This window comes from Vigna umbellata, chromosome 7 (assembly GCF_029865625.1).
Source record: "Vigna umbellata cultivar VRB3 chromosome 7, Vumbellata_1.0, whole genome shotgun sequence".
Lineage (NCBI taxonomy): Eukaryota > Viridiplantae > Streptophyta > Magnoliopsida > Fabales > Fabaceae > Vigna > Vigna umbellata.
This window is the reverse complement of record NC_142171.1, coordinates 22,567,978-22,580,499: the sequence shown is the minus strand read 5'-3', so window position 1 is coordinate 22,580,499 and position 12,522 is coordinate 22,567,978. Positions and strand designations below refer to the sequence as shown.

Below are 12,522 nucleotides of genomic sequence, written 5' to 3'. Positions count from 1 at the left end.
TGCATAATTTACTAAGAAAGTAGGGTTGTACACAAATCAAAGATTGATAAGAATGAGATATTCCTTCAATATAAATCTAATTTGTTTTTTTTGACAAGTTTTTTATTTTATTATAAACGTGAGTTTCTTTTTGTCGGAGAATGTGGATTGGTTCATTCGGTTGATAATATTCGTGTGAAATTTTGGGAGGTGTGAGACTATGCATTTGAATTTGTTGTTTTTTTAGTTTTGTTGATAAAGAAATTTAATTGCTCACTATAGATCCTAATTTTTCATCATATGTACACTTTGTTATCAATTTAGTGACACTGGTTTTTTATATTTTCATTTTTTTCTCATTGACACGCAGGTAAACTTAGTTGACCACAACTTGACAATTGGCAGAAAATTGTTTCGAAGTCTCTGTCTGGTGCGATGGTTTACATTACTGAGTGGGACAAATTCGTGGAGCAATCCATTCAGTTGTTCCGTGCTGATCCTGATTCTGTAATTCTATACCTTCAACGTTTTCTCGTTTCTTAAAGTAACAGAAGCCTGACAAACTTCATTCAGACTTTTGTTTTATTTTACTGTTATAAAAGCCTTTAATGGGTATATTTGCTCTGTTTTCATATTCAGTTGTGCAATACTCAATTGATTTTTTATAATTTAGTTTCTTGATTGTCCAAGTTATCCAACTTGTCCTTCTTGTTCTATTAAAACGTACTGAAAATGAAATTTCTTCTTCAATTGTATTTGGAGCAGACACGGTATGTCATTAAGTGGGTGATAACTCCTTAAATTTGCATTCTTTTAGGTGTTTAGGAGTCTATGTTAGTCTATTTTAGTCTTTACTTGTTTAGAATTAGGCTAGATTTAGGTTTTTCTTTAAATTCTTTAGTTTTGTATAATTTTAGTTAAAAATAGGTTTTTAGGTGTATTTTGTAGAATTTTTAAATAATTAGAAAATTAAAATTGTTTTTAGAAAATCATTTGATAAAAATTCTTTTTTTTATTTGATTTTCTCTTTTTCTTTAATTTTGGATTAATACTCTTTGTGCAGTGGTGCTCCTGGACTCTTTGGGCTGTTTGAATTGAAGCTGATTAACATTTGGGCCACTGCTGCCACGCTTGAAGTTGGTGCTGATGCCACTAATTGGGCCGTCTTAAGCTGGGCCGCGAGGAAGCTTTCTGCACCGCTGCTGGAATGCACTGAATTGGCGCTGCTGGCATAGACCGGGTTGATTGCACAAGCAGCAGCTGCCTTGGGGGTCTCTTCCCCTCGTTTTCATTTGAAGAAAGAACCCAAAGCTAGGGCAAAGCTAAAGGTGAGAGAGGAAAGCTCCCAATCTTCAAGCCATTTAGCCAGTGCTTCAAACGTCACTGACCGGTGGAGAAGAAGAGCTGACCGGAGCTGCCACGTGGATAGGATCGACGGTCAGAGCAAAGCAAGGAAACAGATAAACGGTAGCCGTCCGATGATGAAGAGAAGAATAAAGCATCACAAGCAAGTTTCCTCTTTTCCTTTTTTTCATTTTCTCTTTTCTTTAGACCCGGGGTTTTCTTTATGTAAATAGACACGGGTGGTGGGTGACAGGCGCCATTCTTAGCTCTAGGGAGTGAATCGCGGAGGGTGACAGACTCCACGAACGAGTGTGTGAAGGGTGACAGACTTCACTCACGAGACTTGGAGATCACGAGAGTGAGAGCGAGAGACAATTCTTTAGTTTCATAGAGTAGAGAGCGGCGGGTGACAGACACTGCGTTATAGGTTTATCGCTTTCATGGTTTATCGCGCTTTTCTTCGATTCTAGATTTCACTGAGTTGCGAGGGTGACAGGCCGTGATTTTCGGTGATTTCTGGTATCATGTACTTTTATCTTCAATGTTTAATGTTTAATGCAATTCTGATTCCTTTTATGGATTCTTTTGATTGGTTGATAATAGTTTAGGTTTTATTACTTGATTTCATTTGCTGTTCACGATAAGTTGTTTCTGGCAGTTTGTTTTCATTGAAAATTTATAGGTTTTTAGAATTAGATTGTATGTTTTAAGTGCATTTAGACTAGACTGTGCATTTGATATTGAATAAAAGCTTGCATCAGACTCACAATTGCTATGGTTTGGTACAGAGAGTATACAAGAGGGTATGATGTTACAGGATGTCTTCCTGAGTTGCAAGTGAATACTATTCTGCACTAATCTTTGCTTTTAGGTTTCTGATTCATGGTTTTAACCAATGAGTTTGTTCTGCTCCTTAGTTAGGTGTTACTTGTTAAATTGTTCTTCATTTTAGTTTGAGCATTCTATCTGCAACCTGTAGGTCTAGTTACTTGTTTTCTATTTTTTTTAAATTGGAACTCTTTCTCATAGATTAGAAATTCTTTTCCATGTTAATTTCATTTTTTTATGTTACTGTGGATTGGAAATTAAAATAGTTTTAGTTTAGATTTTTCTGTATTTTCAATTTCAGATTTTATTCTTTGATCATGATACACAGTCTTAAGTTTTGTTTCAGTTGTGTGTAAATAGTAATAGATCCAGTTTAATGAGTGACAGTTAAATAGCTTTTCATATAGGATGTTGTTCATTTAGAATAGTTTAGTTTTGACATTTTCTCTTTTGATTAATTTCATTTTTTTCTTTTAAACAGTTTACAGATTTTAAATTCTCTTTTCCTTTATAAATTTCATTCTTTCATTTTTATTTCCCCACCTTGCATTAGTTAATAGGTAGTAAATAAATAAAATACAAGAGTTAACTTTAATTGTACTGAGTCCTTGGATTGATACCTAGGTTGACTCCTACATTAGTGGAAAAACTTAGTTTGTTCTGATTTTAGGTGACAAAAATCAGTTTAACAGTGGGTTTTGTATTTTTAGCTAGTCACTTGTGAGTGTGTGTGTGTTTTCAAAGTGTAGGCTTAAATGGCATGCAATGTGGCATTGGTGGGTTTTGGATCCCTGAAGGAACTTGGTACTTCTTGAATGGCTTCTCTTGTCATGTTCCTCTCTTTTAATAGGGTAACTTGCATTGTTCTTTGCATAATTTACTAAGAAAGTAGGGTTCTAGACAAATCGAGGATCGATAAAAAATGAGATATCTTCAATATAAATCTAATTTGTTTTTTCTGACAAGTTTTTTATTTCATTATAAACGTGAGTTTCTATTTTTACCAGAGAATGTGGATTGGTTCATTCGGTTGATAATATTTGTGTGAAATTTCGGGAGGTGTGAGACTATGCATTTGAATTTGTTGTTTTTTTAGTTTTGTTGACATAATGAAATTTAATTGCTGACTATAGATCCTAATTTTTCATCATATGTACACTTTGTTATCAATTTAGTGACACTGGTTTTTTATATTTTCATTTTTTTCTCATTGATATGCAGGTGAACTTAGTTGACCAGAGCTTGACAATTGGCAGAAAATTGTTTCGAAGTATCTGTCTGGTGCGATGGTTTACATAACTGAGTGGGACAAATTTGTGGAGCAATCCATTCAGTTGTTTCGTGCTGATCCTGACTCTGTAATTCTATACCTTCAACGTTTTCTCGTTTCTTAAAGTAACATAACCCTGACAAACTTCATTCAGACTTTTGTTTTATTTTACTGTTATAAAAGCCTTTAATTGGAATATTTGCTCTGTTTTCATATTCACTTGGGCAATACTCAATTGATTTTTTATAATTCAGTTTCTTGATTGTCCAAGTTATCCAACTTGTCCTTCTTGTTCTATTAAAACGTACTGAAAATGAAATTTCTTCAATTGTATTTGGAGCAGACACGGTATGTCATGAAGTACAGGCATTGTGATGGCAAGTTGGTACTTAGGGTCACTGATAACCGGCAGGTATCAGTTTGTTTTTCTAGAACAAAACAAATATATATTCAATGTATTTTAATTTTTAAATGCCAGTCTTTTGTGCATGTTTGAGATTGTAAATGTGGATTAACATGAAATCATAATTTGATTCTTCTATACAAAATGTGTTAATGGGTTTAAAGTGTTCAGCCAAGTTTATCTGCTGAGAGATAGAGTTAACTTGTTTCCTCCATCCAAAATTACATAACAGTTTATTAGTTAACTAGAGAGTTTGGCAATCTTCCAGTTCATGGTTGTCTATTTTTGCTGCCAACTTAATGAATGGCATGATCCAATTATTTTCTTTGCTCCCTAATGAGTTGTGTGCCATGCTGAATTGGTTCCATGGGTGAATTACTTTGGATTGTTACTCCAAGGTCGTATCACCCATTTTGATCAAAATACCCTAATTGCTGCACGACCCTTTCCTAATACATGATCCCTCTCTCTGCCTTTTTTTGTTCCTCTTTTCCCTTGTAATTCTCCCTCTCTACTCTAACCTACTGGATCCTCTCTTTCCTCTTGTTTTGTGTTCTGTTCTCCTTCTAAAGTTACTGTAAATGTTAAAAAGGTGGAGGTGCTTGTAGAATAAATTACACTAATCAGTCGTAAGGTTATGTGAAATTACACAAGCACCTTCTGCTTATTAACATCTACCTTATAGGGGTAGACGGTGTAATGCTTTCAAACAATTAGGGTGGTTACTGTAATGCATAAAGAATGTTAGTATAATGTTTTTTAAACAATTAAGGGAGGTGTGCAGGGATGGAAAAATTCAGGAATGTTTTTTGTATTTTTAAGAGGTGGTTAGTGCAATTTACTCTACTATTTATTTTGTTGTTGATGTGATTTGAAAGTTGAGGTTTGTAATCTAGTGATTATTTACTATCTGATTATATTAGTATCTCACTTTATAAGGTATTTGGTTTGGATAGAGGATAAATGGACTACTCTTCTTCTAGGACTATAAACACCTCATTCTGTTTTGCTTAAAGTCTAAATTAGTTCTTTTGTTTTTTGGCGAGCATCAATGTCATGAACATTGCCTGACTGTGTTTCCAAATAATTTGGAATGAAATATGAGTTTAAGGCTGATCAATGGCCTAATTGGACATTAAGTTAATGTTTTGTTGAATGTTCCGTTCTCCTCTGGCATTATATAATTTAGATAATTTTAGAGAAATGTTAGCAATACACCAAGGAATTCAACTTGGGATTGTATTGAGACTTGGAAAGGGGATACAAAATCGTAAACCATGGAACCACAACATGATGCATAAGGTTCTATAAGATATATAAAATTCGTACAAATGCATGTAATATAAGAGAGAAAAACCCATGTAACATTTAATTAAGGTTAAATTTATAATCACATACTAATAAGCATATGAAAGTCAGTGGCTAAACCCCACACAAAGCTCATTTCACAAGTCATAAATAACAAAGCAGCATAAAAATGACTGTAGTAGTGCCAAGTAGCAAAACACAACATTTGAACTCTTAGACTAGACCTCTAAAATAGATCATCCAAATTGAAATCATAATTGCTCTAGAGATCCTTATTTCTTCCACAGTAGAGAATCAATGGACCAACCAAGCCGAGCAGCAGAAGTAGAGAAACCAAACAGAGAGTCTGCAACCTCAAGCACACAATAAAGAGCTCTGGTTGCAGTGGTTCATGCAATGCATTTTGGGGGCCTGGTACGAGATGACACATGTTGCAATAGAGTTTGAAAAGGATGTGGTGATGTCAGGTCAATGAAGGTGTTTTTCTCTGTTGCTAGTGGGTTTTATGGGCTTAGGTTTACAAGAGCCCAAAATGAAAAAGAAACTTAACACGGTTCCAAAAGTTGGCTCTCAAAAAGGATCCACACAAACTTAAAAGCTCTCAAATTCCACGTTTTTTACACAATAAAGGCATTTTTGACGTCAAGCTGAAATTGTCTAATGGTGAATGGCTGTAATGGAAAAGAGAAGTCAAATAGATGTCATTTTAGTAATAGGAGGGGAGGTGTCAATATAATCTTGGCCATAGATTTGTGTGTAGCTTTTGGCAACCAGTCCAATTTTATAGCGACCAATGGTTCCATCTTGTCTTGTTTTAAGAGTATACAACCATTATCACCAAACAATTGATTTTCTAGCTGGAAGAGGAACCAACACCTAAGTACCACTACTTTGAAATGCACACTTCTCCCTCAATCATTGGTTGTCTCCACTCTGGATGGGATAGAGTTTCACCGTGTGACTTAGGAAAATTAATAGAAGATAATGTGGATATACAAGCATAGTGTATGGTGGAAAGTTGATGATAACTAAGGTTTGTATGGTGCGGACGAGGGTTAATGATAGAATGTATACCTTCTGAACAAAAATAGGCCGATCATTTTTAGAGGAGACCGGATCTAGTGCAGGAAAGGTTGATGGGGAAGGATTAGGCATGTCCTCCACTATACCTATGAAGATCAGAAGAGAAAAGTCGATACCATTTTTGACAAGGATTATATCCCATGAAGACACATTTAAATAACCAAGGAAAAATTTATCTCAACCAAGTGTGATGTTTTGTACAATAAAGATTGTACAGAGGGCAACAAGGAAAAAAGGACACAGCGGGCTACCCAATTCTTAAGGAAAGATGATGACATCCAATTAATGAGATAGCATGTTCTAAGGATAACATGTCCCCAAAATTGGTGAAGATGACTATGAAGAAGTACCCAAATAGTATGAATAAAATATATGTTTTTGTTTTTGGCTTCTCCTTTTTGTTGAGGATTATGATTACACGAAGTCTGGTGAATGATATTATTTGATAACTTATTGAAATTGGCTCGACAAATATTCACATGAGCATTGCCACCACGAAAAAAAGTTATGCATATATAATATTGTGTTTTTGATTTCATAAATATAAGTTTGAAACATAGAAAACACTTTCGATCATTCAATAACCATGTCTAGATATATCTAGAATAACCATAAAATCCAAGTACATGTAGAATAACCATCAATAAAGGTAACAATATTTAAAATAAAAAGGGGTAATAGTATGGGAAGGATGCCAAATATCAGAGTGAATTAAAGGAAAAAGAGACAACTTGTTTATTAAGACAGTCAAGAAAAGATCGAGGAACATGTTTACTTAATTATGATTCACATTTCAAAGAAGACAGACATTGCCTTTTGCAATTTTGTCAACCTGGGATGTCTTAATTTTTAATGAATCATCATTGATAGATCACCGAAGCACATAGCCGTGGTGATGGAGAGAGGTAGTAAAAGCCATGTGACTCAAATCTAGCATCAATTGTCTGGTTTGATATCCGATCCTTCAAGGTAACATTATTTTTAATAAAGTTCAGGATAATATCATGGGAATTGGTTAAATGGGTAATAGAAAGTAAATTAGGAGATCAATTACGGGTATAAAAACAACAAAGTCAACTGTAAGGTATGAGAAGGGTTATGTAGTACTTATGCTACAAGCTTGTGTTTGTGAACCATTAATTGCAGTTATAAAAGGAAAATTGACAACGGTAGTAAAGGAAGAGAAAAGAGAAGGATTACTAGATACATGATCAATTGCACTGGAGTCAATGACCCAAGGACCAAGGGAGGGAGATTGAGAGAGACCAGTGAATGAATTACGGTGTGTGCCACCAAAGCAGTGTTACTGGAGGATTGGCATGTTGCATACCATAAAGTGTTTAAACATTGGTGTAGATAAATCAACCAATAAGGTAGGAGCAACAGGTGACTTAACAATATATGGTTGGGCAATATTGTGTGATTGAGGGGTTTTCCCATTTAGCTTCAAATACCTATCAATTGTATGTCCAATGCGATGACATAACATGGTTTGCATTTTGGATGATGTTTGTGGATGAATTGGCACGATGCGATCACAACCCTATATTTGCTGGAAAGAGTGGTGGTTGTCAAAAACTCATTGGAAGCTGTGCCTAAATAGTGAAAGGGAACCTGTGAAAGGTTTGCAAAAAAATAAAAATCCTTCAAAGACAAATGGGTCTACCGGACACATTTCCGAAAAACAAGATCTTATGATAAACTTTAGAAAAGAAAGAAACATTGAGCTAAGACCGTGTTTATGAAGCAACGTGGGTGTTTCAATTATATCTATCTAGAAAAAGGAATGAATGCAATGAATAGATGAAATTTGATATCCTCTGAAAATAAATATGTGATATGGAAATAAATAAAAACATTCCTAATAATACATATATAATCTAGATTATGTTGATTATATAATATCAATTTTGTTGGAATAATAATTAAATCTGTGTATGCTAGTGTAATCACTAAGTCTAAAGTAGGGAGTAGTGTGTTGGGAAGTCTCTTCCAACTATACCTAGTTCTGTTCCTAGCAGTCAAGTACAGTCCTTTGATTTTTTCATCTCCCTAGTGTATCAGCTCTTTATTGTTATAAATAGAAGACCATAAGAGGGTCCTTTAAGCCCTCCAAAAGTGTTTTCTCTGTTTTTAATCTTAAGTAACTCCATACTTCTTTAACTACGGCAATACACGTGAAGTTACCCATTAATGTTTCAGTTGGGTTGCCCTTTTAATTCGGGTGGTATATAACTCTGCCAATAAAATTATTCTATCAGATTCTCTAAAGAAGAATATAATATGCATAAAAGAAGCTTAAGATTAAAACAGAGAGGAAATATATTTTTGAGGGCTTGAAAGACCCCTCTAATCATCTTCTATTTATAATGATAGAAATCTGATATAATGGGAAGATGAAAGATCAAAAAAGTTTACTAGATACCTAGGGACATAACTAGGTACAACAGGAAGCAGCTCCCAACACACTACTCCCTTCTTAGACTTAATAATGACTCTAACATTATAATTATTCTGACAAAGAAAATAATATACTAATAAAATTCTCATGATTGTTGGTGGTGAAAATTTAATTTAGCCGCGTATGAGCTCTCATTTTAATTAGCAGAACAAAATCTGTTATTCAATGATTTGTAATAATTATATTCCTAGCAATTAGCATCATTTTCCATTGTTTTATGATTGACTGCCTCTTACATTATTAGCCTCGTAATCTTAATTTCTAATTGTCAATTGTTATACTTTTTACAGTGTCTAAAGTACAAGACAGACCAAGCACAGGAGGCTAAGAAGATGGAAAAACTGAACAATATGTTCTTTGCTTTGATGGCCCGTGGTCCTGATGGTATGTCTTACTCTAAGCTGTTAATGTGATGATGCTTTAACTAAAAAGACTTCTGTGCAACATTCGTGTTATCTATAAAACTGGTCAAAGACAGATTCTTTTGAGAATACGAAAACCACTCAGTGCAATATTCCTTTATGGTTTACATTGATTGTGTTTTGGATATTCTTTCTTGTCTGGTGCTGAGATTTCTTTCTACATTCTCCATCACTTGTAATTCTGCAGTTGATCTATCAGAAGTCACTGGAAAAGAGCAAATGGATGCTCAACCAAGCAAGAAAGGAAGAGGAAGGAAGCAATAACTTGCTCTTTGCGAGACATGATGGTTTTGAGTCAGAGGACTTTCTAAGAATTTGAACAGTTATACTTTTCCCGATCTAATTATTACTCCTTCAGATTCTATGATGAAAGTGGTTGTATATTGAAGTTTTGAAGTCTGAATTTCTGATCTTTTGGAAGTCTTGAGTATTACAGAATTTAGTTATGCCACCAAGATTTACTGTGCATCGTTACCGTTATTGAATCCTTTTACATCTATCCAATGGTGCAGCCAAACCACTGTGTCAGCAGTTCATCATCAAACTAGAATTTCCTTACTAACTTAGCAATTACAAAATATTGTTGTGTGCTTCTGTCTAAATGAGATTGGTGGCCAAATTGTTGAAGCTACAACAGGCTAAGGCCAACTTGCAGGATTCATAGTTCATAGTCACTGGGAGTGAATATTGGATGCTATCCCCCAAGGAATATGGAATTTTAGATCCCATAGATTACACGTTATTGGTATGGTATGGGATTGACTGCTGCTTCCAACACCTTTTTTTTTTCCTGCACCGTTATAAAACTATAAATTCCATTTTACCCTTATTCAATCATTCTTTGACCACCACAAACCCATGACGGTTTTACTCAATCATTGTTCAAGACATCATTCTAACGTAACTTTGCAACGTAAACCTTTTATGCGTTACTTATTTTTCCGTATGAAATTAGTTCACCGCTTCTATGTTAGTGCATGGGCATGAATCTCGTTAAGGAGTGGTATTAAAATTAAGAAAATAATTGATAATATAAAATTACAATTGCTCTTATAGGGCTAAAGCGTGTATATAAACCAAAAAATTTAAATACTTATCTGAATTAATAGTTACTTATCTGAATTAAAAAAAAATTCAAGATTTTTTAATAAAATTTAAATGGTTCTAATACTTCTGTTGGTTTAGGACATGCAGATTCTTAATCTTATTCTTTAAAATTATAAACTGAAATTGTGAAAGATACCATTATAATACAATCAACAAATTCTGTTAAAGTAAAATAGTTTTACATAAACAATTTAAACGTCTTGTCAAATAAAATATCTTAAAAAGCAAATGGGTCATTTGATTGTTGTTTTCTTTATTTCTAAATTCTTATTTTTTTATTGTATTTTAATACATAAAAAACAAGTCATAGTAAGAAGAAGAACAAAATTGAAAAAACATTGACATTTGATATAAGAAATTTAATTCAAACTTTTTCAAAAAAACTGTTTATAAATATTGTTACGTTTTTAGAATGAATTGAAATAAAAATAAAAATTTAAATTGTTTATTTATAAAAATGATAATGTTTAAGGATCTTGGACTAAAATTAAAGTTATAGGTATACATTTACAAATGTGGTAAGGTTTCATTCAACATTAATTAACTAAAATTTAAAGTCCTTATCTGTACAAAAAAGAAAAAGGTCAACTTTTGGGGATACTTGTTTATTTTATTTTTCCTATTTGCAAAAGTTAAAACGCCTCTCTAAAACATGACGAAACAAAAACTGGGTTTTTCCTTTAAGCAGATCTAAGTCTAACCCAATTTTACTGTTTAAAAGGCTTGCTTGCAGTGCCTACGAGCTTTCGGCTTTGGCACTATTAAGGCTCTTTCGGATTGAATAGAAAACGCGCACAGTGCTCCCATCAAAGGGTTTTCACTGCCTCATTTTGTTTCTCATAGTTCGCGGTAAGCACTGAATCGATTTTCATTTTTCTTCTATGGATCAAAATTGACTCAAATTGATAACGTCTTTTACTTTTCATGGATCATTTGATTTGGATTGATTCTTAAATGGTTATTGTCACGTCGTTGTTGAATGAATGAGAGTGATGTTAGAAGGATTTTTCTATTTTGGTTTTGGTTGTCATGTACTGAGGATTTCATGACATGCTGTAATTGATAGTTGTAGGTCCCCACTTATGTGGGTATTTACTCTATGCAATTAAGTGAGTTTTGTTTTTTTTAGCTAGTCACTTGTGAGTGTGTGTGTTCAAAGTGTAGGCTTAAATGGCATGCAATGTGGCATTGGTGGGTTTTGGATCCCTGAAGGAACCTGGTACTTCTTGAATTGCTTCTCTTGTGCAGTTCCCCTCTTTTAATAGGGGAACTTGCATTGTTCTTTGCATAATTTACTAAGAAAGTATGGTTGTAGACAAATCGAGGATTGATAAGAATGAGATATTCCTTAAATATAAATCTAATTTGTTTTTTCTGACAAGATTTTTATTTTATTATAAACGTGAGTTTCTTTTTGCCAGAGAATGTGGATTGGTTCATTCGGTTGATAATATTCGTGTGAAATTTCGGAAGGTGTGAGACTATGCATTTGAATTTGCTGTTTTTTTAGTTTTGTTGATATAATGAAATTTAATTGCTGACTATAGATCCTAATTTTTTATCATATGTACACTTTGTTATCAATTTAGTGACACTGGTTTTTTATATTTTCATTTCTTTCTCATTGATATTCAGGTGAACTTAGTTGACTAGAGCTTGACAATTGGCAGAAAATTGTTTCGAAGTCTCTGTCTGGTGCGATGGTTTACATAACTGAGTGGGACATGTAATTCAAACTTTTTCAAAAAAACTGTTTATAAATATTGTTACATTTTTAGAATGAATTGAAATAAAAAAAAACTTTAAATTACTTATTTATAAAAATGATAATCTTTAAGGATCTTGGACTAAAATTAAAGTTCCAGGTATACATTTACAAATGTGATAAGCTTTCGTTCAGGATTAATTAATTAAAATTTAAAGTCCTTATTTGTAAAAAAAGAAAAAGGTAAACTTTTGGGGATATCTGTAACACCCCGAATTAGGCGTTACAATTTATATTCCATATAATATATATATATATATATATATATATATATATATATATATATATATATATATATATATTTTTTTTTTTAACACCAACAAAATATTACGTCCTTCATTACAACACAAGTCTTCCGAAAATAAAATTCCACACAGTTCATAAACTTCTGAAATTTAAAAATTTCACACAATTCGGAAATTCAAACATAGATTTATTTTAGAAATTCCCCATGTCTCCTTTTTCCCACAGATCTCATCTTCTAAGCAAGTCCAGAACCATCTGCTAATTCATCTGAAATAGTTTCTGCTCCTGTATAATACCACACATTAT

At 33.3% G+C, this 12,522-nt stretch overlaps 1 protein-coding gene across 4 annotated transcripts; it reads left to right on the top strand.

The window, feature by feature from the left end:
* The first annotated feature begins 1,263 nt into the window (after positions 1 to 1,263).
* LOC148195439 (signal recognition particle 9 kDa protein-like) lies at positions 1,264 to 9,591 on the top strand. 4 transcript variants are annotated; one of them, XM_088094692.1, is made up of 5 exons: positions 1,264 to 1,307; positions 3,373 to 3,509; positions 3,765 to 3,833; positions 8,967 to 9,060; positions 9,286 to 9,591. In XM_088094692.1, the coding sequence occupies exons 2-5, from the start codon at positions 3,438 to 3,440 to the stop codon at positions 9,360 to 9,362; spliced, it is 312 nt and encodes a 103-aa protein (XP_087950818.1). In that variant the 5' UTR covers positions 1,264 to 1,307; positions 3,373 to 3,437; the 3' UTR covers positions 9,363 to 9,591. The 4 variants fall into 4 exon arrangements, with proteins under 4 accessions (XP_087950818.1, XP_087950815.1, XP_087950817.1 ...); XM_088094689.1 differs by lacking the exon at positions 1,264 to 1,307 and adding an exon at positions 1,325 to 1,486; XM_088094691.1 differs by lacking the exon at positions 1,264 to 1,307 and adding an exon at positions 1,560 to 1,849.
* Positions 9,592 to 12,522: the final 2,931 nt, after the last annotated feature.

Excerpts from the sequence above, each read along its gene's own strand:
- LOC148195439 (XM_088094692.1), top strand. The coding sequence starts at position 3,438 with ATGGTTTACATAACTGAGTGGGACAAATTTGTGGAGCAATCCATTCAG. Across the intron at positions 3,510-3,764 it reads TTCGTGCTGATCCTGACTCT|ACACGGTATGTCATGAAGTA; the intron begins GTAATTCTATAC and ends TATTTGGAGCAG. Across the intron at positions 3,834-8,966 it reads GGGTCACTGATAACCGGCAG|TGTCTAAAGTACAAGACAGA; the intron begins GTATCAGTTTGT and ends TACTTTTTACAG.